Source organism: Pecten maximus, chromosome 15, assembly GCF_902652985.1.
Source record: "Pecten maximus chromosome 15, xPecMax1.1, whole genome shotgun sequence".
In the NCBI taxonomy this organism is placed as follows: Eukaryota; Metazoa; Mollusca; class Bivalvia; order Pectinida; family Pectinidae; genus Pecten; species Pecten maximus.
In genome coordinates, this window is record NC_047029.1 from 16,363,058 (window position 1) to 16,388,088 (window position 25,031).

At 35.4% G+C, this 25,031-nt stretch overlaps 2 protein-coding genes across 3 annotated transcripts; one reads left to right on the plus strand and one right to left on the minus strand.

Annotated features, from left to right (window-relative positions):
- Window positions 1-783: 783 nt before the first annotated feature.
- Window positions 784-3,691, plus strand: LOC117343810. The gene is made up of 2 exons (XM_033906325.1): window positions 784-2,148; window positions 2,764-3,691. Exons 1-2 carry the CDS (start codon window positions 1,779-1,781, stop codon window positions 3,177-3,179), a joined length of 786 nt encoding a protein of 261 aa, XP_033762216.1. The 5' UTR covers window positions 784-1,778; the 3' UTR covers window positions 3,180-3,691.
- Window positions 3,692-3,817: 126 nt separating this feature from the next.
- Window positions 3,818-16,251, minus strand: LOC117343811 (glutathione S-transferase omega-1-like). 2 transcript variants are annotated; one of them, XM_033906327.1, is made up of 6 exons: window positions 16,180-16,251; window positions 12,242-12,325; window positions 7,427-7,532; window positions 6,796-7,015; window positions 4,790-4,913; window positions 3,818-4,546 (listed from the first exon to the last, which is right to left on the minus strand). In XM_033906327.1, exons 2-6 carry the CDS (start codon window positions 12,270-12,272, stop codon window positions 4,299-4,301), a joined length of 729 nt encoding a protein of 242 aa, XP_033762218.1. In that variant the 5' UTR covers window positions 12,273-12,325; window positions 16,180-16,251; the 3' UTR covers window positions 3,818-4,298. The 2 variants fall into 2 exon arrangements, with proteins under 2 accessions (XP_033762218.1, XP_033762219.1); XM_033906328.1 differs by lacking the exon at window positions 16,180-16,251 and adding an exon at window positions 14,212-14,237.
- Between the last annotated feature and the right edge of the window lie 8,780 nt (window positions 16,252-25,031).

Sequence of the window (25,031 nt, forward strand, 5' to 3'; positions counted from 1 at the left end):
CGGTTGACGAGTCCGCCGACGCTGCTATGGAGTCGACGATGGTGTACGCGGACGACGACGCACCACCCGTCTTGGAGTTGTCCGCCGTAACCGTCGTTCCAGTCATTGACCCTAGCGACATCTAGCACGTACATATGTACGAGAGCCATAGATTGCCAAGGTAAATTGTAGACAAGATGCATTATATATGATACATAATTGTTGAATTGCATAGACATATGTTGTTTACATAGATTTATTCTGACAACATACAAATCTACATCTAAATCTACGTCAATAATATTTCCATGGAATAATAAAGCCGAAAACATTAAATCCATGAATATGAATTTTATTGAATATTGCTTTTGATTTCAGGGCTTGCCTATCCTCGAGATAGAGTCGACATCTTCGGAGTGTATAGACGCAACTTTGATTTCATGATGAACGAATGTATAACGCATCGATAAAATTGTCGTAACTATCACCAACTTTTGATCAAATTGTCAACATCCGAGAAAAAAGAAGTTCAGCAATACTTTAAAAAATCAACGAGGAAATGAGTTTTCCAATTTTATATAGATTTTGATTTGCACTTTGACATATTCAATAGTTCAAGGCATTTGAGAATGCTATCGATCTCGATCGCCGTGACGCGGTGATGTTACAATACACGCTCTATTTGTGCACATACAGGAAACAATTTTAAACTTCGAAGAAAAGGACTATGCTTCATCTAACAATATGTAAAATATTTCATATATATATATAAAAGTCTCAGACCAAAAACATATACAGATTATGTGAGCCTCGTGCATAATTTGAACTACATATATCATACCCTACATCTGGGAACACTTTGTTTAGAATGCAGACTAGTCGTTTAGGATGAAAATGCAAAACTGGAACTCTTACTATTTAAACAGTAGTGAAACGGACCTAGCACTTCATCCTGCTTGGCGTTATATACCGGTCCATTAACAGTGAATGCCACAAATCTTGTTGCTATCTCCCTTTACGTAGAATATGTAAGATTTTCCCTTTTATTCAACCTGTAACAGTGCCGTCGCATTCTAAAGTCAAATTTCACAACGTCAAAAATTCATTTCAGATAGTAGGGTCGGACAAAACGACATCATTTAGTGACAGCGTCACGAGCATTTTTCTTCGTATCACATCCTACGCTCTTCCTTTTTTCACATATAATCATCAGCTGTCTAGGAGTAAAAGTTATTTAAAAAATGATGAAATATTTTTCTTTTGCTTTTACTTTCCTTAGGACTTTTCGCATCGAAAGTCATTCTAAAATTATCGCATTTTGTTTTCTTTCTCTTTCTATCTCTTTTCAATTGTCCTCTTCATATTGGTTCAAGTGTTAATTTTCATTACAGGGTCATTATTCTGTTTCTTTGGTGAATTGATAACTCAAGTCCTCTCATTCCTTCTTAACTATCCAAACTGTCATGTAGCCCTGACCGATATATACTTTGTTTTCGCTAGAGTTCGGATGTCACGACAGCTGGGTGGATACTACATTTCTCTGTTACCAACCACGAAACCAGGCTTTAAAAGGCCTTCGTCAGGTAGCTCATAACGCTTAACTAACATCAGCGTAAGGACATACGTGTACTTCTTGACTTGCTAGGATGACAGCAATGTCTGCCAAACTTCTGACGATACTTTGGTTCTGTGGTAGTCTTGGCTATGTGTGTGGAACAGCACCACGCGACGATGACCTCTTACAGCAATGAAGCCACATCGTTACCTCTTTGGACCAGAAAGTCGCAAAATTGGAGAGTATGCTTACTGCTATAGATTATAGAATTAGTCAGCTTGAGATAAAGCTAGACACTGAAATGAAGAAGAAAAACTCAGAAATACTCCAGCTTAGGCAGGACATGGGGACACTTAAACAAACAACTGACATGTACAAATCTGAATTTAAAGAGAGAAATGTTGAGAAAGTGGAATACAATGTAAATAAGAAAAGCAAGGCAGAATTAGCCAGACCAGAAAGATATGAGGTGATAACAATTCTCAAAGAAGTTAACATAACGGAAGAAGAAAATGGAAACAACAACAAATACAAAGGCCAGAAAAGTATGGATGACGATGATAGAGTTAACAATCGCAATAAATACACACGTCAGATACGAAGCCGACACAAACGTAAGTATATCCTAAAATGAGTATATATCAATTCTTAAATAAATCACTTAAAAATTCTTATGTTTTATGTATCTGTGTTACGAATGCGCACTGCCGTTTAAGGTTTAAGCGCAGGATATAATTGAAACAAATTAACTACAAGTTCGATTCTCTCTGAACAAAGGTGTTCGTTGACTAGACACTCGTACTTTCACTAGACAGTTTAGTGGAGGGGTTAATCGAATAAAACTTGTCGGCTTGATTACAATCCCGTACGTATACACCATAATCCATATATATTGAGGTGGCAAACAGTACATACATTTGTCAATTAGGCTATGGCTTGTTTGTAACCTGATCCTATATGTCGAAAATATATGGGACCCCTCGTTCCGGTTTAAAACTTTTCCCACTGCGGCGTATCGAGGTGGGTTCCTTAGTGGAGTCACTTAAAATAATAATAGGACTATGTGTTACAGAAACTGCCAGGCAAATCTTGGTCACTTCCTCTAAATGAGAACATTATCAAGGTTTACCTAATAAACGTGTGATATCTGTTAGTGATACACCAAATAACTACTGACCATTCACATATCCTATTTCTCTCCCTTATACAAGCTTACTTTTAATCTCCAGGCGTAGTGTCCACACCACCTATTGCGTTCCACACGAAGATGTCATCATCTAAGACCATGTTGACTGGTAACACGTTGATATATGACGAAGAAACACTGGACCAGGGAAATGGCTACAACCCACGTGACGGGATATATACGGTACCGGTATCCGGGACTTATGTTTTCGCCTGGAAAGTTCTCTCCAAAACACATACTATTATCATTACATCGCTTGTTGTAAATGGGGAAGTAATGGGAAGTTCCGATTCCGATTCAGAAGACATCACTGATTATCACCAGTCGACCGCGATGGTTGTAGTTCCATTAATCCAGGGTGATCATGTGTTCATACGGATTACACGTATTAACAGTAATGGAGGCCTTGTCAGCGATAACGGTCATGGCAAAGCAACATTTTTAGGGTGGAAACTTTGAAAATAGGGTGCCCTTGATCATAAAAGTGTGTTGTATGTTGTCTGCGCGCTACCTTACTTCATATTGTAAAATCTTGATGTATCTTGATAACATTTCCACAAGGGAATACCTCGGGTAATGAACCACGGTAAATATCAAGTTTTCTCGCTTAACTCGACTAGAGATTTCTTATTATTTTCTATAAAATATCTCTATTGAACGTATTGTTGACAAACTATCTTAATTATAGATATCACAGTTGTGAAAAAAATAATGGGGAACTACTGATTTTACTCTGTTTTAATGAGATGATGGAGCGACATAAAGTCCTCTAAGGTGAAATTGAAGCACCCCTTGGAAATTCTACTCGCTTCAACAACATTTCAGTCCATTTCCCACTAAATCATCCAATGTGGGTGCGTCAGTCCATTACTGCACTAAATTGTTCAATGAAAAGGCAATAAAGAAGTATATTTCTATGTACTAAATTCATTACAATAAAATATTTCATCAATTAAAACTGTAGTTGATATTTCGTGTTTATATATTGAGATTGAAAAAAACCCATATCGTATATCCTCGAGTTATTGTTAATTAACAAAAGTGATACTTGACAATAAAACTCGTAGAAATATAAATCAAAGATAAACGTCGTCCCGGGTTTTAAAAACATATTCTTTTTATTTTGTAAACAGCTGCATTTCAAAATGAATATATCACGTTATAGTTGTACACCCCTTCCACTCTTAGACGTGGTCTTAGTAAGAGATACATGTAGTGACACAGGATATAAGAGGATGAAGTTCGCACAAAATTCTATTAGAACTGATTAAAAGCATGCGTTTCAGTACACTTTTAAAGTGGTAGCCTCGCACTGACTAAATTTTACGTAAAATTCAATTTTTTTAAGAATTGTGCTATGAAAAAAAAATGATGTCACACATCTTATGTCAAAGTTTCAAAGAAATTAAACCTTGATGGTTTTTTCCTGTGTTAACACTCAAAACATTTTTTTTCACATTTTCACTACAATAAATATTTCGCCTATAAATATATAAATATATATAGATTTGTAGTTTCAATGTTATTTTTATATCAACTATCGTCTACTATCCACAAAGGTGTCTACCCTCTGGATCATCACATGGTCAGCCCTACATCGTAGTTAGGTTTTCCTGATGCATAGCTCTGATAGAAAGCGAGGTGTGTGGGGATATCGAACATAGTTTCCTTGACAGCGCGTTGGGACTTCATCACTTCAACCCAAGCTGTGAGGTTAGGGAACTTCTCAGCTGGCAAGGGATCTGTATTAGGTAGTATCTTCGATAGGACGGCCATTCGTTCGAACCATGGCCACACAAAGAAATCCAACATCGAAGGTTGATCACCTTAAAGTGAGAAATAATACAATAAATTCACCCGAATGTAATCAATGAAGCAGAACTTGGTTTATGGCTAAAATCAAAGCAGACGAAAAGTCCACACAAAGTTAACATCGCAGCTCGAAGTTGACGTGTAATTGAAATTCTAGATAGCATTAAAGTAATCCAGTTAGTATAAAACTAACTTATAAATTATTATTCCAGGTAAAAACCTTTGTTTATTGAGAAACCAAAAAGGGGAAAATATACCTCCAAAGTAGATGCCTCTTTCTCCTAACGCCTTTTCAAATGGTGTAAGATTTTTCAATAGATTCTCTACAATGTCTTTGTCCTCGCCTTTGCTCCTTAGTGTACCGTAATAATTGGTAATCACCTGAGATAAACACGATCAACTTGTCAAAATAAGTAGCGGTTTATCTGAGTACAATAGATCGTCTTACAATTAACTTGGGTTTGTGCTGTTTGAAATGGTGACAATATTTAACACAGCATATTGCTTGACTTAAACATTCGCGTTAGATCATTATTAAAGCATGTTCAACAAGTTAAACAAAGCTTGCGTTGAAGTAGATAAACATGCACAGCAATGTTCCAAAGATAGTATTCTATTAAAAACATGAAATTGATTACATTCGTAAAATAATTTTCTTCCTATTCTATATCTAAATATTTGTTCATGCCATTTTTTACTCTTTCGACCTCCTCCTAAATTTCACTACTTCAAGGCTAACACAGCTTTTAAGATGTCATTTGCATTACTGAAATGACTCTAGAGCGACCTCTAGATGAATAACACAACTGTGTGATGCATATCTATATCATTTGTCACTACAGGTTTTGTTCTTTTAAGATAACACATTACCAATAAATGTAGGGGAAATCGAAGGACTTCGTAAAGACCAGCCTCATATGAAATCAAAACCAAGTCGGTGAACAGATGAGTACAGTTTGTTCCCATAGATATACCAATATATATATTTCAAACACAATGAAATGGCCCCGACAATAATCAAACACAATGGAACGCCCCCTACAATCACAAAACACAATAACATGACCGCTACAATCACCAAACACAAGGCAATGGTGCCACAATCACCAAACACCAACATTAATTTAAAAGCGTTAAAATTCGTATCACAAAGTTAAGAGAACTCTATTGACAACGTAATGGAAATGTTAACAACACTAACATCAACCAATATAAAATCGTTGAATATGTTTCGTTGGGGACGAATTAAAATATATGAGTCGTGTTGCAGTCTATGGCTGTATCGTTCAATCGAACATTAAAGGAAATGGCCATTATTAGATTCTGAGGTGCATTTATCCAGCTGAGCATGCATGCTTTTGCAAGAGTTTGAAGCGAAAGGAGCAATTCTAATTTACAAACAGGAGTATGGGGGCAATAGGAAACATTTTTATCTACTAACAGGAGTATGGGGCAATAGGAAACATTTTTATCTACTAACAGGAGTATGGGGCAATAGGAAACATTTTTATCTACTAACAGGAGTATGGGGCAATAGGAAACATTTTTATTTACCTACAGGAGTTTCGAGCAATAGGAAACATTCTTATTTACTTACAGGGACCACAGAACCAAATCAAAAATAGATTGTGGGTTTTCCCCGTTTGGGCAGAAGATTTAATAGGAAGGTGAATGCATCGGGACCTACTGATTGGATATTTATGTGAGAGAAGTTTCCAAAGTTTTAATATGTGGGTTGGGCAACACATGTAGATGTAAAATATATAGAAAAAAAAGTTATTTTTTTGCTAGCCTGTTTTTGTCAGGGGGAGTTAAGTAAGTGTGTATTTTGTTGTAAATTTAGATGACTTTTTGTGCTGAATTCAATACAAGATGGTGGCCCCCATATAAAAAAAGTTCAAATTGGTATTTTTATCATTCTATTTAGAGGTTTCCGAGATGACATACTTCAAAAATGTGGCTACTGGACCAGTGTTGAAAACTCCATTTAAGCAGTACAGTGATAAACGGTACCGTCTATGGGAAATCATTTGGTTCCGTGGTCCCTACAGGAGTTTTTAGCGATAGGAAACAGTCCTATTTACTTACAGGAGTTTGGAGCCATAGGAAACGATCTAATTTACTTGCAGTGCATATTTATTTCAGACAAATATAGGTCTTGTTATTCAAAAAATATTCATACCTTTGGCAATGTGACTGTAAGAGAATGAATCGAATCGACTGAATAGACGAATTCAAAGCTGGGACCGAACATTGCAATTACCTTGCCAAACATCTCCATTAGCATTTTGTCGCGTGCTTTCCTGTAGGGGTCAGATGGGGTCAGTTTATTGTCTGGGTAGACTTCGTCGAGGTAGTCACTCGTGACTGCAGACTCGTATATAATCTTGTCATCCTGCTCCAGCACGGGCACCAATCCCAGTGGATTTCTCTCCAGGAACCAATCAGGTTTTGCCTTCAGGTCAACGTTAACTGTCTCAAATCTGATGATAACACAATTCTCGAAAATTAATCGCCGCAAAAATAGTTTCAATCACATCTACAGTAGACCTTTTATAACTATTAATCTTGAAATCAAATCGCCGCGAAATGTCGTTAGGCATGAAAGACAAAATTAAGTCGCCTAGAAAATATGGTTGGTTTACGGTAGTAACTATTTATGTTACAATATTTACAAACAAAACGATGTCAGTTCCATAGACATACAGGTATGGTTTACTCTACATTAACAGGTATGCTTAATTGACGATTACTGCGAGTAAACTGACATAAGGTATTAAGCACTACAGCAAAAAGAATGATATGGTTTTGTCACCATGCCTGGCATGTAAGTTGTGCCGAGTATGAAGATACATGTATGTCTTTATTTTAACTTTCAAACAGATTTTACTCACTCTATTTTCTTGTGTGCCAATACCAGTCTGGTTCTTTGAGCATATGGACAAAATCGCATGCTGTACAGTCGTAGTTTTCCGGGCTTTGAAGCTGGAAACTCCGTACCTGAATACAAAAAAGAAAACAAGAGATTCCAGAGGGATCTTGGCGCCCACCATTGAATGATCTTTATAGGTTCCATATCAGATTGATCATTTCTCTACTTTTCCCTTCCTCTAAGTCTTACTAATCTGGGTAAATTCAGAAACAGCCCTCTAGTACTTTTCAAACAAGGGGAACCTATATATAAAATTTAAGATTTAGCGATAATGGCTGTCTGTCGGCCATGTTGTTTTCGGATTGGTCCCAAAATGCAACACCAGGGACCAACGGGAATATACATATGAAATTTGGGAAAGATCCCTTCAGTACCTTCTGTAAAATAGCGATAACAAACTTCAATTGTCAAAATACAAGATGACTGCCTGTCGGCCAGGTTGTTTTCTGACTGGTCTCAAAATCTACAATGTAATATGCTGCTATGCATAACTAGGCACAGAGGGCAACCTACAAATGAAATTTCAGAAAGATCCTTTCAGCAATTTCTGATAAATAGCGATAACAAATTTCAATTGTCAAAATCCAAGATGGCTGCCTGTCGGCCATGTTGATATCCTATTGGTCCCAAGATGCAATATGCAGAACTACAGACCAGGGGAACTTACAAAAAAGTTTGAGAAAGATCCCTTCAGTACTTTCTGAAAAATAGTGATAACAAACTTCAGTTGTCAAAATTCAAGATGGCTGCCTGTCGGCCATGTTGTTTTCCGATTAGTCTCAAAATGCAATATGCATAGCTAGGCACCGAGGGGAACCTTTATATGAAAATTGAGTAAGATTCCTTCAGTACTTGCTGAGAAATAGCGATAACAAACTTCAATTGTCAAAATCCAAGATGGCTGTCTGTCGGCCATGTTGTTTTTCGATTAGTCTCAAAATTCAATATGCATAGCTAGGCACCGAGGGGAACCTATATATGAAATTGGAGTAAGATTCCTTCAGTACTTGCTGAGAAATAGCGATAACAAACTTCAATTGTCAAAATCCAAGATGGTTGTCTGTCGGCCATGTTGTTTTCCGATTAGTCTCAAAATGCAATATGCATAGCTAGGCACCGAGAGGAACCTATATATGAAATTGGAGAAAGATTCCTTCAGTACTTTCTTAGAAATAGCGATAACAAACTTCAATTGTCAAAATCCAAGATGGCTGCCTGTCGGCCATGTTGTTTTCCGATTGGTCTAAAAATGCAATATGCATAAATAGCCACCAAGAGGAACCTATATATGAAAATTGAGAAAGATTCCTTCTGCACTTGCTGAGAAATAGCGATAACAAACTTCAATTGTCAAAATCCAAGATGGCTGCCTGTCAGCCATGTTGTTTTCAAATTTGTCTCAAAATGTAATATGCATAACAAGGCACCGAGGGGAACCTACATATGAAATTTCAGAAAGATCCCTTCATTACTTGCTGAGAAATAGCGATAACAAACTTCAATTGTCAAAATCCAAGATGGCTGTCTGTCGGTCATGTTGTTTTCCGATTGGCCTCAAAATAAAATATGCATAACTAGGCACCAAGGGGAACCTACATGTATATATGAAATTTGAGAATGATCCCTTCAGTGCTTTCTGAGAAATAGCGATGACAAACTTCAATTGTCAAAATCCAAGATGGCTGCCTGTCGGCCATGTTGTTATCCAATTGGTCTCAAAATGCAATATGCATAACTAGGCACCAAGGGAAACCTATATATGAAATTTGAAAAAGATCCCTTCAGGACTTTCTGAGAAATAGCGATAACATTAATTGTTTACGGACGGACGGACGGACGGACGGACCCACGGACCACGGACGCATGGCGATTTGAATAGCCCACCATCTGATGATGGTGGGCTAATAAGGTCATATTAGATTAGTAACATTATTGCCAACTATCTTATCCCTCCTCTCCCCTTTTTAAATTATATTCACAACCTCATTAACATTCTACCAAACTATAGCTATCCAACCGTAATTTAACTATAAGTCGGACAAACACAACAATATCTGAACGAGGTCTCAAGTAGGGGACAAAACATGTAATAATCCCTTGGCCGCCATTTTAGGACGTATAAACATAAACCTTATATAGTATTAGCCAATGTGATATTATAATCAAAATAACTGACATACGTCATAATATTGCATGAACCAATGAATCACTGGGTTACCCTCAGTACGCCAGTTCGGGTGTGTAGTGATGCATATCATTGGTTCTGGTGTGTGGTGATGCATCATTGGTTCTGGTGTGTGGAGACTCATCATTGGTTCTGGTGTGTGGTGATGTATTATTGGTTCTGGTGTGTGGTGATGTATTATTGGTTCTGGTGTGTGGGGATACATTATTGGTTCTGGTGTGTGGTGATGTATTATTGGTTCTGGTGTGTGGTGATGTATTATTGGTTCTGGTGTGTGGTGATGTATTATTGGTTCTGGTGTGTGGTGATGTATTATTGGTTCTGGTGTGTGGTGATGTATTATTGGTTCTGGTGTGTGGGGATACATTATTGGTTCTGGTGTGTGGTGATGTATTATTGGTTCTGGTGTGTGGTGATGCATAATTGGTTCTGGTGTGTGGGGATACATTATTGGTTCTGGTGTGTGGTGATGTATTATTGGTTCTGGTGTGTGGTGATGTATTATTGGTTCTGGTGTGTGGTGATGTATTATTGGTTCTGGTGTGTGGTGATGTATTATTGGTTCTGGTGTGTGGAGATGCATCATTGGTTCTGGTGTGTGGGGATGCATAATTGGTTGTTCTATAATGCGACGTACCCGATCCTTAGTTTACATTGTCTGTTGTAGATTTAATGTTTATATTTTTCATATCAGCATCCTAGGCTGTAACGATACATCAAAGTAATATAAAAAGCGGTCTGGTCTCTGACCCGAGGTAAGTAATATTTATCTAAAAGGATTATTTATCTTCAGTGTGATACATTGTGACACCGGCATTCGACCCAGAAAACGAACCTTACGGTTTTAACCACCGGTCCCGGTTTATATCATGCTCTGTATATATCCGTGCATATTACCTGAAAGGACACTATAACTAAGAGCTAGAACATAAGATAATTATACTAACATGGAAATACATTTACGTTATGTGTGGGTGTTTCCTCTATATGGTCAGTAAAGCAAATAGTAGTATACGACGCCTCACATTTGACCTTTAGCTGACCGTTCGCCTTATGAAGAAGGTTTGGGGTTTTGTCCCTGAAATGGTAGTTGCTACGGTTGCTATGCCCAAGGAGACAAACACAAACATAAAACACTCCCTTTCACCAAACACATTATCTGTAACACAGGGGAGGCGATTTTAAATGACGTTAAAGGGTGTTAAACAATACAAACAAACAAACAAGACTATATACTACAATTTTCAGTGATTCGGTCAATTCATGAAAGGCTGGAGTGTCCAATGTAAAACAATAAGATCTGCCTCGTTTCGGTAAAAAAAATACTGAGCTTTCCGAATGTTGTGGCCTAACTGGCGGCATTCTGTTGACCTTGCCCCCAAATTGTATTCAAATATGCTGTATAGCATCATCTAGTATCAGTTTAGCGATAATACAAGACTTGCATGGCATAAATCGAGATGCCTCCCGACTTGTTCCAGATATAATTGAGAGTCGGGTTTACTGGAACTTACAAATGTTGGTTGACGTAAACGTTTAATTGCATATCATACAACAATGCAGACTTATGTCAAACATTATAAATATATAGGTCAGCAAAAGTTAAAGGTCAAATCAATATAAAGTTAGAGTTTGTTTGTTTGTTTGTTTGTTTGGTTTTTGTTTTTTTTGTTTTTGTGGGGGTTTTTTTCAATTAATTATCACCATACATGTAATTGCTCATAAACTATTCATGTATATTAACACATACGCATGTCATACCCTAAATTATGTTGACAAGTTGACACTTGTAACATGACAAATGTTAGCGAAGCAGTTAGGAGGAGTTTCGGCTACATATATAATAAAAATTAGTGCGTGTGCAGGTAATCAGATTATGTTGTCTGTTATCCAAATATTTAATCTGTGTTGTGAAATAATGTATGCTAACGATTTGTAGACACTTTAAAAGTAATATATAGAAAAATATCAATCACAATAGACAGATACTATTTGAAAGGGCTTTGTATGCACTGAGGGTCATTACTACCTGTCAATAGGTGGCTTCTGGGCTATATAAATTTAAGGTGCGCTCGTACATGCGTGCACGTGCTACAGGTATATCATTTTTGTGAACCTGGAAATAAATGTGGTTTCATGATGTTTCTCGCCACTTTTTCTCCCCAAAAAACTCGATAAAATGATACATAAAATAAGTACAGGTTATAACATATGAAGGTAAGAAAATTGCAGCCCTTTGAACATCGACAAAGTATGTGATAAATTATACTGTAGAAACACAATTCTCACTTTTGCCCACATTTTCCCATGTTTTCATCTGATGTTGTCCATTGCACTCGCCAATACCCCTTAAATAATAATCTAGTAACGTTTTTGTTAGTGAAGGCTTCATTGCATCTGTCTTATCTTTATTTTATCGCCAGTACAAGATGATTTCAAGTTGTAACAAAGGACAATAGATTCGTTTAATACATTTGATCCATAAACAGACCGTAAGAATTAACATACCTAACCTTTGTATCTAAAGACGTCCATACACTCGCTTGCTAAAAATAGAAATATTCTATATAAAGTAACATTAGCAGCTCTTACCTTTAGTGAATGATTTAAGAGTGGTGGACATCTTGGTAGGTCGTCCTCGTCTCACACCGGCAATGACAATAGTCCGCTCTTCGCCTTCAGACAGAAAATTACAGGTAGCTTATATACGGTCCATTGAGATTATCTCAACCGGGTCAAAATATGGAATGTGTGTACAGCAAACAAAACAGTGCCTGCTTACTGGACAGGGTGGGTAACTAGAACGGCTGTCTATTGATTTACAATCGGTGTAAGTGTATTAACAAGATAACGTTTCTCAATCCCATATACAATTGTAAAGCTCACTAGTTATAAAAAACAGCATCGACATTTAAATTAAAATCGTAATTCTATTTTGTTTACATCAATATAACGAGAGAAAAATTTATATATACAAAATTGATGTTTGTGGATACTCATGAAAAGTTGAAATATGTGTTCCGCAATGGTAGCCAGAAATGTCTATGTATCCACGACGATGATAATGTAACTATGTCAGTGGCCTCCCAAAACCAACAATGGAACTATGTGGTGATACTATATTATAGTAATAATTTCTTCAATAGGAATCCTGTTAGTGTCTAAAACCATCTGATATAGTGGTCTTGATCCTAAGAAAAAATGGACATATATACAAATGTATGTATGTTTATCATATTCTGATTTAATTTCAATTTTTGTTGTATTTTTTATCAACAAAAATGTCTTGTATGTCTGCTTGCAACTATAATTAAATGACTAGTAATCTTGAATAATCTTGAGCTATGATTTAACTAACTTCCATGTACAAAACAAATGTTGTAATTTGGTTCCACATGAATAATACATTTATATATATGTGGAGGCTGAATATGAAGTACTGTACATTTTACTGAAGATATTACTACAATTAATAATCAACATATATCTATATAAATATGACATGTGCTGTATGCATCTAGTTACTGACATTAGATACACACATGTATATATATATAATGTTACATGTAATATATAGAAATTAGTACATTGTGTGTGATGATCAAGTATATCCAAGATGATGAATATATTAAATCTACTTACTACAAGTATTTAAAGACGTTTTTGAAAAGCATGTTAATATATGTATATAAGTGTGTGAATAATATGATATTCTACCATGTTTGCTATGTAACGCCAGTTTTGATTGGTTAAAAACCATGTAATATTTTCCAATAACCCACGCTCGTGCCAATAATACACGTTCGTGAGTCACGGCTGTTACAATTTTAAATATCTAATATTCACCCGTTTCATAAAAGGTTACTATAGCCGAGTGGGCTAATGGGTTAGTCTTTCAATATATTTTTATCACGACGCGAGTTCGAATCCTTACGGAGGCCCCCACTTTTTTTTCTTCTTTTTTTTTATCTTTTTTTTTTAATTTTCAAAATCAATGCCATATGATAGATGCTCTTGATCGTAGTACTGTATTGCCTGTATATTTCATAACAAATAATGCAATACTCAAGAAATAAATTACAAGCTTTTCCCGGGGTTTCTTTGCTGTTTTTCTATTAGAAAGAGGTCGATCTCAGAACTAAACAGTACATGGTAGAATAGAAATAATCAACTTTGACTCGTGTATTGTTGCAGGATATACAACTCGGACTCGGATATTTTGCAATTTTAATTAATAACTCAGGCCTGCGGCCTTCGTTATTAATTTAAGTGCAAAATATCCTCGTCCTCGTTGTATATCCTGCAATAATACACGAATCATCGTTAACTATTTCTTAAACATGTGTCAAGCGAAGACAAATCTGTGCTGACACTAGACAGTGGAAATGTCCAATGGAACAATTAGTGGGTTATGTATGTATGTTATTAGAAAGCAATTGTGCAGCATATAATTAATCCACAGGGGCATGTATTTTTGGCTATTTTTAATATGAGACTAGACATGCCCCTGTGATTAATCTGACAAAAGATTACCAAAACCTCAGAAGAAGATATATATTTACAATTTCCATATGGCCATCATTCCACTTGAAATTTATGGGCAATTCCTGAAAACGATTTGTATATCATATGTATATAATTTACATTACAATTTTTATTTGTTCAATTTTAGTCTAATGAGGAGTTATTAATTAATTAGTCTCAATTCATCATGTAGCAATATACCTATTAATCCTGTATTGTGTAACTTTGTCAACAAGCTTTGTGTGTCGACGTCTACAAGTACATTAATTTTAAGTTTTTAATTATGAACATAAGAACAAGCTTAATATTGAAGTGTAAAAATCTTTGCAAGTTTATAATAAATGTACTTAATTTGCTATATTTATCAATAACTAACACTCCATGCATAATTTTAAACAAAAATACTAATAGTAGCTCCTACGTGTATCTGATATTAAAAGTAATTAATATTTGTATTTTATGACCTCTTGCACTCCCTTGAAACATGTATTTCAATATTAATTATATCTGGATGCATTAATTATAAAATAGAATATTATTAAACTAGATTTAGATATGGTATCTAGATGTACCTTGTGTTACTTTATACATGTATAAACATGTGTAATATGCTTACGACCCTGTAGCCCGAGTTTCCTCTGGCCCCGACACTATATATATGTCTGGTGTGTATGGTGTCAGGGCCAAAGGAAACTCGGGCTAATGACCCTGTTGTGTTTCAGAAGCGTGTAGCTAGTACTGTATTGGCCTAGTTAACACATGAGGGAAACTCATAACCCAGTGCTGTGTATCCAGACTCGGACACTTGTGTTAAGGGGCATCTAAACAGCAAATCCAGTCAAAACATTGATATTTTACAGGCCTATAAATCCCTATTATGGTGCAATGTCACAGAAGTAACATGATGAACTTTTAGTATGTATCATGGCAAACCGTGGGACTTGCTGTTGACATGTAATTTGTTAAGCTGTTTGTAAATTTCAACAAAACGTAAGAAAAATGCATGCTTCAGGGGGACATAATTAACTCATTTGTATCCCATATATTACACAAACTTGCCATGTCGTTTTGCTCACAAGTGTCTAAAGCACAAAATAAGAGCATTGGTTTGACCAGCTTTGACGTTATTATATGTATAAACGCTGTTTTTATTTTGACCTTGAATTGCAAATGGCGGTCGTGAATGATATCACACAAATACGGCATATAAGGAGGTATTTAAAACATCAAAAATGCTCTTATTAGACAATATAAAGTATTCTTGAAGTGGCAAGAAGACTACTTTTATGAAAAAATGTTCAACCGTTGAGTTTGGGGTAAAATATGCCTATTTCTGAAAAAGGCTGCAAACTCACCAATTTAACAAATTGACTTTAAAATGTTCTTCTTACTATGTTGAGATGTCTTAAATGTATGATATAGGAGTATTGTTATTAACTGAAATGCCCCCCTTTAAGCCATATTTGTGTAAAATTATTCACAGCCGCCATTTGCATTCCATGGTCAAAACAAAATAAGTGTTTATACGTACATACAGTAAAATCCGGTCAAACAAATGCTCCTACCCTGTGCTATAGACACTTGTGAACATAACAGCTTGGCCATTTTTCAGGTTTGGTCATTTGCGTGACTTAGAATTATTCCATGCTACATCTTACCACAAAGTTACTCTAGTATAGAAGAAACTGGTAGCATCTAAAGCAATTTATTGGTGATTGTAAGAAGCTACATGTCCAAACAAACATTTTGGTATATTACATGACATTTTTTGTGCAAATCTTTAGGTATTTATTCGTGTTTGAAATTCAACATTATTCTGCTATATAGATGACCCTTAACACAACAAATTTAAAGATGATAGCCATTATACATATAGTTTTAGACGAGGGTCTAGATGTCTCTGCCTCTGGTGGCATTTTTGCTCATTCAGTAAATTCACAACTTCAAACAATCTAGCTGGTACATGCTATATATGATAACACAAGCCTGCATAAATATAAACTTACCACAATTAATGTTCAGTTCACTGTCGACGATACCATGTGCAAAAACACGCTTTCATTTTTATGGTCATCTTTATTTTCCATACATGTGGAACTGCTATAACTATTAAAAATCTCCTATGTTATATTGATGCTATTGATTGTCATATAGTGTCGATAATGTTAAGTACTAATTGAAACTCTTTGTTCATCAGATAGAAAACACCAACGTTGCTTATGGTGAGCTTTGTCTAGTTAGTATGTGCTGAAGTGATAATTGAAGGCAAGCCAAATCTTACTCGTTAGGCATGCTTGTAAATCTATTAATAGGGATCGCACAACTAATATTATTTTAATGCAAGTGATGCAATCCCCTCAATCGAGTAGGGTCTGTCAGCCTACATCCCCGCCTGTACAGGTCTCTGTCTGTACCGGAAGGACCCAACTGTACCGGGGTGCATTCGATACAACATGCACTGTGACGTCTATACAGGCTTTTGTTACACATTAACTGTTATTTAACGACGAATGGCAATACCACAACTGTTCCTCTCAACATTACATCAGATGTAAATTAAAGTTATATTATATCATGAAAACAGGTACTAATGTTGACCGGTACAGTCAGGGATGTAAATTCAAGTTGTAGTATATCATGAATACAGGTACTAATGGTGACCGTTACGGTCAGGGATGTAAATTAAAGCTTTATTATATCATGAATACAGGTACTTATGTTGACCGGTACGGTCAGGGATGTAAATTAAAGCTGTACTATATATCATAAATACAGGTACTGATGTTGACCGGTACGGTCAGGGATGTAAATTAAAGTTGTATTATATCTTTAAAACGGGTTCTGATGTTGACCGGTACGGTCGGGGATGTAAATTAAATTTGTATTTTATCTTTAAAACGGGTTCTGATGTTGACCGGTACGGTCGGGGATGTAAATTAAAGTTGTATTATATCATGAATACAGGTACTAATGGTGACCGGTACGGTCAGGGATGTAAATTAAAGCTTTATTATATCATGAAAACAGGTACTGATGTTGACCGGTACAGTCAGGGATGTAAATTAAAGTTGTATCATATCATGAATACAGGTACTTATGTGGACCTGTACGGTCAGGGATGTAAATTAAAGCTGTATTATATCTTTAATACATGTACTAATGCTGACCGGTACGGTCAGGGATGTAAATTAAAGTTGTATTATATCATTAATACAGGTACTGATGTTGACCGGTACAGTCAGGGATGTAAATCAAAGTTGTATTATATCATTAATACAGGTACTGATGTTGACCGGTACGGTCAGGGATGTAAATTAAAGTTGTATCATATCATGAATACAGGTACTTATGTGGACCTGTACGGTCAGGGATGTAAATTAAAGCTATATTATATCATAAATACATGTACTAATGCTGACCGGTACGGTCAGGGATGTAAATTAAAGTTGTATTATATCATTAATACAGGTACTTATGTGGACCTGTACGGTCAGGGATGTAAATTAAAGTTGTAGTATATCATAAATACAGGTACTAATGCTGACCGGTACGGTCAGGGATGTAAATTAAAGTTGTAGTATATCATTAATACAGGTACTGATGTTGACCGGTACGGTCAGGGATGTAAATTAAAGCTGTATTATATCTTTAAAACGGGTTCTGATGTTGACCGGTACGGTCGGGGATGTGAATTAAAGTTGTATTATATCATGAATACAGGTACTAATGGTGACCGGTACGGTCAGGGATGTTTATTAATGCTTTATTATATCATGAATACAGGTACTAGTGGTGACCGGTACGGTCAAGGATTAAAATTAAAGTTGTAGTATATCATAAATACAGGTACTAATATTGACCGGTACGGTTGGGGATGTAAATTAAAGCTTTATTATATCATGATTACAGGTACTTATGGTGACCTGTACGGTCAGGGATGTAAATTTAAGCTGTAATATATCTTTAAAACGGGTTCTGATGTTGACCGGTACGGTCGGGGATGTAAATTAAAGTTGTATTATATCATAAATACAGGTACTAATGTTGACCGGTACGGTCAGGGATGTTAATTAAAGCTTTATTATATCATGAATACAGGTACTAGTGGTGACCGTTATGGTCAGGGATTAAAATTAAAGTTGTAGTATATCATAAATACAGGTACTAATATTGACCGGTACGGTCGGGGATGTAAATTAAAGCTTTATTATATCATGATTACAGGTACTTATGTGGACCTGCACGGTCAGGGATGTAAATTTAAGCTGTAATATATCTTTAATACATGTACTAATGCTGACCGGTACGGACAGAGACGTAAATTAAAGTTGTAGTATATCATAAATACAGGTACTGATGTTGACCGGTACGGTCAGGGATGTAAATTCAAGCCGTAATATATCTTTAATACAGGTACTAATGTTGACCGGTACGGTCAGGGATGTAAATTAAAGTTGTATCATATCATGAATACAGGTACTTATGTGGACCTGTACGGTCAGGGATGTAAATTAAAGCTGTATTATATCATAAATACAAGTACTAATGCTGACCGGTACGGTCAGGGATGTAAATTAAAGTTGTATTATATCATTAATACAGGTACTTATGTGGACAGGTACGGTCAGGGATGTAAATTAAAGTTGTAGTATATCATAAATACAGGTACTAATATTGACCGGTACGGCCGGGGATGTAAATTAAAGCTGTAATATATCTCTAATACAGGTACTAATGTTGACCGGTACGGTCAGGGATGTAAATTAAAGCTGTATTATATCATAAATACAGGTACTATTTCCTTGAACATCTGCATGAAAACGAGTTTTCAAGTTTGTCAAAAGTGACGACAGTTCTACCTATCACAGACCAATACCGTCTGGTACTTGCATAAACAGACAAGTAGGTAAATCTGTCGGAGCTGCTCTCGTCGTGTGGAAGTTGTACAAGTAAAGGAGTACCGCCTGGAACGTTTTCCTTGAATTCTAACATTTCATGATATCGCTGATCTGTGAGGAAACGGTCATCATTCATCCCCTTGAGTTTTGATGTATTCATGTGGATTTCTTTCCCTTGGCATGCATAGGATGCTGACCTTACATGCACTTATTCAAAGGAAACATTTCCTCCGTTCTTTGCGGTCTCCTTTAAATCAATGCATGATTGGTGTTCACAAAAGCTCTCTTGATTTGATCTACTTGTTTTTTTCACTACGTGAACAGGAAAGTAAGGACCACTTAAATTTACAGATGAACAAAATATTCCTTCTTTGGCGTCAATTACCACGCTGTTATGGTGTCTGTAAACTGAAATGTCAAGAACCTTTCCTTTCTCGTGATTTTTCATGTGTTTCTTTATCCAACGGATATGGATTGATTTACCATATTTTGAACAAATCTTTCTTTTAGGTACTCTGGTAAGAACATTGGAAAGAAGAGGTTGTGATTCCTTCCGCCCTTCAGTCCTACTGCCGCTATAAACATGATCATGATCTGCAAAATTTTCACGCTGCGCGTTTACATCACGGGGTATCCTTCGTTCTTCCTGGTTAGTGGTGGGCTCTTCTTAGCGAATTCTGGTGTGTTTTCACATCTAGAACTATATGTAACCATATTAGATTTCTTCTTGATAATTTTCCCGCATGTTGGGCAGTGAAAATGAGAAAAAGGTAATGTCGTTGTGTCTGAGATGACAAATGACCGAAAAATAACCTAAAAGGAAATAGAATGAATGAGCAAATTTAATGTTATAGTGAATTTATATAAGAACACAAGCATATTTTGTAGATCGTACAATAATTATATTGACTGATAATGACAAATTGGTGAAGTTTCTCGAATATTTATTACCAAATTACAATTCCAAATTCGATGATCAATTATTACAAAGTAATGGATTAGTAACAGTTTGTTTACTCACCAATAATAGCGATAGTAAATCAGGATTGTCATTTATTCCCAAAGTAATGTTGATCCAGTATTTTACCAAATTATATAAGATATCTAATATATTATGTAAGATATCTTATATGTTTATAAGATATCTTATTTAAAGTTTAAAAGTTATCTTATATAATATACATGTATATGATATCTTATAAAAGATATAAGCTATCTTATATATTTTATAAGATATCTTATATTATATAATATATAAGATTTCATATAAGATATCTTATATAGTATATAAGATTTCTTATATATTTTATAAGATATATTAAAAACTTTTCTTTATGAGATATCTTTTTAAGTATGTAAGATATCTCATATTTTTATAGGATTTTGTTTATGAGATATCTTATTAAGTACTAATATGAGATATCTCATAAAATATATGATATCTTATATGATATATAAGATATATTATAAAAGATATCAGATATCTTATATAATATATAAGATATATTATAAAGGAGGGGCCGCGGTGGCCGAGTGGTTAAGGTGTCCCGACACTTTAACACTAGCCCTCCACCTCTGGGTTGCGAGTTCGAAACCTACGTGGGGCAGTTGCCAGGTACTGACTATAGGGCGGTGGTTTTTCTCCGGGTACTCCGGCTTTCGTCCACCTCCTAAACCTGGCACGTCCTTAAATGACCCTGGCTGTTAATAGGACGTTAAACAAAAAAACAAACCAAACAAATTATAAAGAAAAGTTTATAAGATAACTTATAAAGAACGAGACTCTCGTGAGACCGACAAAACCTAAAATTTTGAGATTGACTGTTCCCTCTGTAAGGTAACTTCCGTTTTGTTGGAAGGCACGCGCAACATACACAACCAACCGTCTGTCGTGACCACGATCGGCTAGGCATGGAGCAGAAGTCGTGTTCGAGCAAACTTGAATATATGGCAATTATAAATCTATTTCAAACCATTGTATGTAGATTCAGCTTCATCGAGTGGAGGAGAGTTCATTTTCTCAAATTCAAATCTCGTTCTTTATAAGATATCATATTATCGAATTATATAAGATATCTGATATTTTTCTTTATAAGATATCATATAGTTTATGATATATCTTATATAAGATATCTTATAAAGAAAAGTATATAAGAAATCTCATTTATTATATAAGATATCTTATAAAGTTGATCAGATATAATTTGGTAAAAGTCTGGATCAATGTTGCTCCGTGAATAAATGACAACTTGGCTTGTCATACAGGACACTGGTCTGCTTATAGCGAGCACAAATGTAAATAAGCAAAAGATGTGCATTGTGACTTAGCAAAAGGACCAGAGAATTAATTTTAATCGGTATGAATATGAACCTTCTTGGTCTGTGTATCAGGTTACTACATGGTTTAAGATGAATAATGGTTATATCAACATTTGGTAAATATTAAACATCCCTTCAAAAGCTTGATGGCCGAAGGCGGAAGGACAAAACAGTGTGTCTAGCAGTACCTTTTGCGTCATCAAAAGATGTCCGTACCAAAGTATTAGTCGTCTTTATCTCTTACAAAAGTATAATAGACTAGGTATCTATTCTTAGAAACACCTGTCGTTTCCATATGTGTGTTCATTCACCTACTTCACATGTAGATGCAAATATGTTGGATTCTTGTAATTTTCTGTCTTTTATATCTCGAATTCCCTTAATTAACGGTGAAAATCTACCTGAAAAAAGTGTAGTCCATGTTAACTCTTCACTTCTAAAAACTACGATGTCTTTGAAAAATCAGAAGGATAGGGAAAAGAAAGCATAGAAAATAAAAGTAAAAAAGAAGAAAAAATACGGAGAAATAAGAAGAGAGGTGCGTGGTAATGTGTATAATTTTTTAGATTTCAAAAGTTAGGAAGCATCACATTAATACCACGTATCTAAATATCTTTGATTCAATACTCAAAATAAATACGCCTTCGCGTGTCGGTCTAATCAAGGCCAACGTATAGATTCTCCACAAAAGTATCCTGAAATTGGTATTACTAATTGGTATCAATAATATGTAATGCAAAAATTGCATTGAACTGAAGTTAACTTCGAATATTTTGCGAAAGATGTGCTTTTTTCTGTTAAACATCGGTTGATTACGATCTGTACGATAAAAAGTCGAATGAAACTTCGCTGGCATTCATGTTATCTCGAACCGACCAGATAGCTGGTGTGTATATTTAGCAGTTTCGTTGTTGACAAAGCTCCATTTTTGTCAAATGCATATCCGATTTCCCGTCGAAACCGACTATCATTATGTAGCAATTTTCTGTGTACACAGTAAATGTAAGCAAAGGGTAATATTTTAAACACCTCGGTCGCTTTCATTCACTTATTACTGAAGATGACATATATACTATTCAATATCTATCAAAAGTACATACGTAGTTAACGTACTTATAAATGCATAAATACACTTACTTATGGTGTCTGTTTATATGTATTTAAGAACAGATATCATAACTGTAGTTTTTTTCAGATATAAGTGTATATAGTTAAGGCCGGTAATCCTATTCCGTATTATAAGATATATCATACAAGATATAACATACTTTAGATAACATGAAATACCTTATAAAGAAAAGTTTGAGAAACAACGAGGATCGCTGAGAATCGGGCGACGATCTATGGGATTATAGTGCGTATATTAAATGTGCATAAAACATTTTTTAATGATTTCATTGTTTTCACTTACGATATTATGAACACGAAACATCCAATATGTTCTATCACGGACATATATTTGAAGTTTGTATTCAAATAATCTTTTAACATTAATATATCAATTTCAAGAAACAAACTAATATATCAATAGTATTACAACAAGTATGATAATTCAAATGTAACACCGCTGACAACGTATTCACTACTGGTCACAAAAATGCATCAAATGTATCTCAGTGCCGTACGGTAAAGAAATATATGTTATCAATAGCAGAAAATGGAATAACTGAATAAATAAATATCAGCGTCAAAAAATAATCGCATATACATTTGTCTTACAGAATTTCGGGTAAATTGTGGAGACTCTGCGCGACGGAATTTCATCTGAATGCAATCAATTATCTATTCGCATCTTAAATTTAAAAGATATAAAGATAAAGTTTAGCGTTAAGTACAGGTGTTCAAGATATTTAAAGTGTTGTCTTCTTGTTTTCTAATCATTCATATTTACCTGTATTGGGAGATAAAACATCTTTAAAAAAAAATATGACCTTTTATAACTGTAAGCCGATGGCTGACTTATATACCCCGCTCCCCTCCATGCTATTTGCAAAGTACAGTTTTGTAGTATTTTGAATTCTTACAAATTCATATTTCATTTTGGATAAATATGAAATCGACCAAACGACTGAGGGGTATAGCTCTTTATAATGACCTATTACCATAGTAACCATAATTCTACACACGACCCTTTATATTTGTGTGAAGTTTCATTGGAATCGGATCACCAGTTAAGAAGCTGTCCGGACAAGGAAAACCTGTTGAAAATGACCGGCCACCTTGCCAACCGAAATTTGTAATTTTAACAGCTGCATGCAAATCTACATTCGATCCTTTATATGCGTGTGAAGTTTCATTGGAATCGGCCCATCGGTTTAGGCTGAGTTGTCCGGACACAATTATGGGACGACAGACAGACCGACAGGCCGATTCCAGTATACCCCCGGGGTACAATAAACTCAATCTTCTGAGACTGTTTTGTGTTAGACTTGGAGGTAAGCGTTGACGTGCGCCTAGCTAAGATATTTACGATGAAACTGATTAGTAACATGCACGATACTTTCATCATACCTTCACATGAAAAATGACACACGCAAATAGGCTTGAAATAAGTTGTGTCCCCCTTAATCCGGAGAGGTGATGACTTAACCTTATCGGACATATACTAAAGGTTTGCAAGTCAGGTGTCCTGACAGGTAAAACAATCTCCCTGCACTGGCTAATAAGACAGTTTAGAATTGAAAGATAACTGAATTAAATTTCCACTCGAATTTCGGGTCATTAGTTTACTCTTAGCACTTAACATATCGAACAAGTAATATTTACTAACGACCAAAAAAGACACACACACACGCACATTCGATGATGCGATAAATATGCAGATAATCTTTTCAGCAACTTTACAATTTTATATATACATCTATACATGAATGCAGAGATAACTTTCTAGGGTAACTTGTGTCCAGTCCTTTTGCATTTATCTGGAAATAAAACTTGTTTGAACTAAAGAGTGTTATCTTGACGGCAGGACAGCCATAGTGTCAATGACTATAATTAATTGTTTGATAAATGGGTATTATCGCCTTGAGTCGACCAGCTGTTTCCACAAACTGATCCCGCGTTTGTATACATTTGCTTGGGGAATAGAATTGTGAACAGTAATCTATGATAGACAGTAATGGTCAAGGGATTCGGGAACAAATTTACTATGCCCTGAGGATTAGATCTACGTTTTGAAGTGTGGTACACCACTATGTGAACATGTGATTACAGTTTGATAGCTTCATTCTTTGTGACTTGTGTGTTATTACCATTGAAGTTATTTTTCACATTCGTATACTTCGCATAACAAATGATTCTAATTGGCATGCAAAAATATTTCATAAAGTGTCATCTGGATATTCGGCGGGGGATTTTGAATATCACATTCTACTTTGAGAATATACTAGCTTTACTTGCACATGTAGTTGGTGCATTATGGACGTTAGCTATAAAGCATGAAAAAGAAATAATTTGGTCCAGAGGAAATGTTTCCCTCCTACACAAAGAGATCTATATGCTTTATCAGTATATCAGTATTACTAATACAGAAACAAAGTACATTTTTTTTCTCGAGTGCGAAGCAAGAGTCATACGAGTGAAACAGATATTATCATTATTTTGCTTGCACTTTTAAAGGAGAAACAATACGACACCTTTTT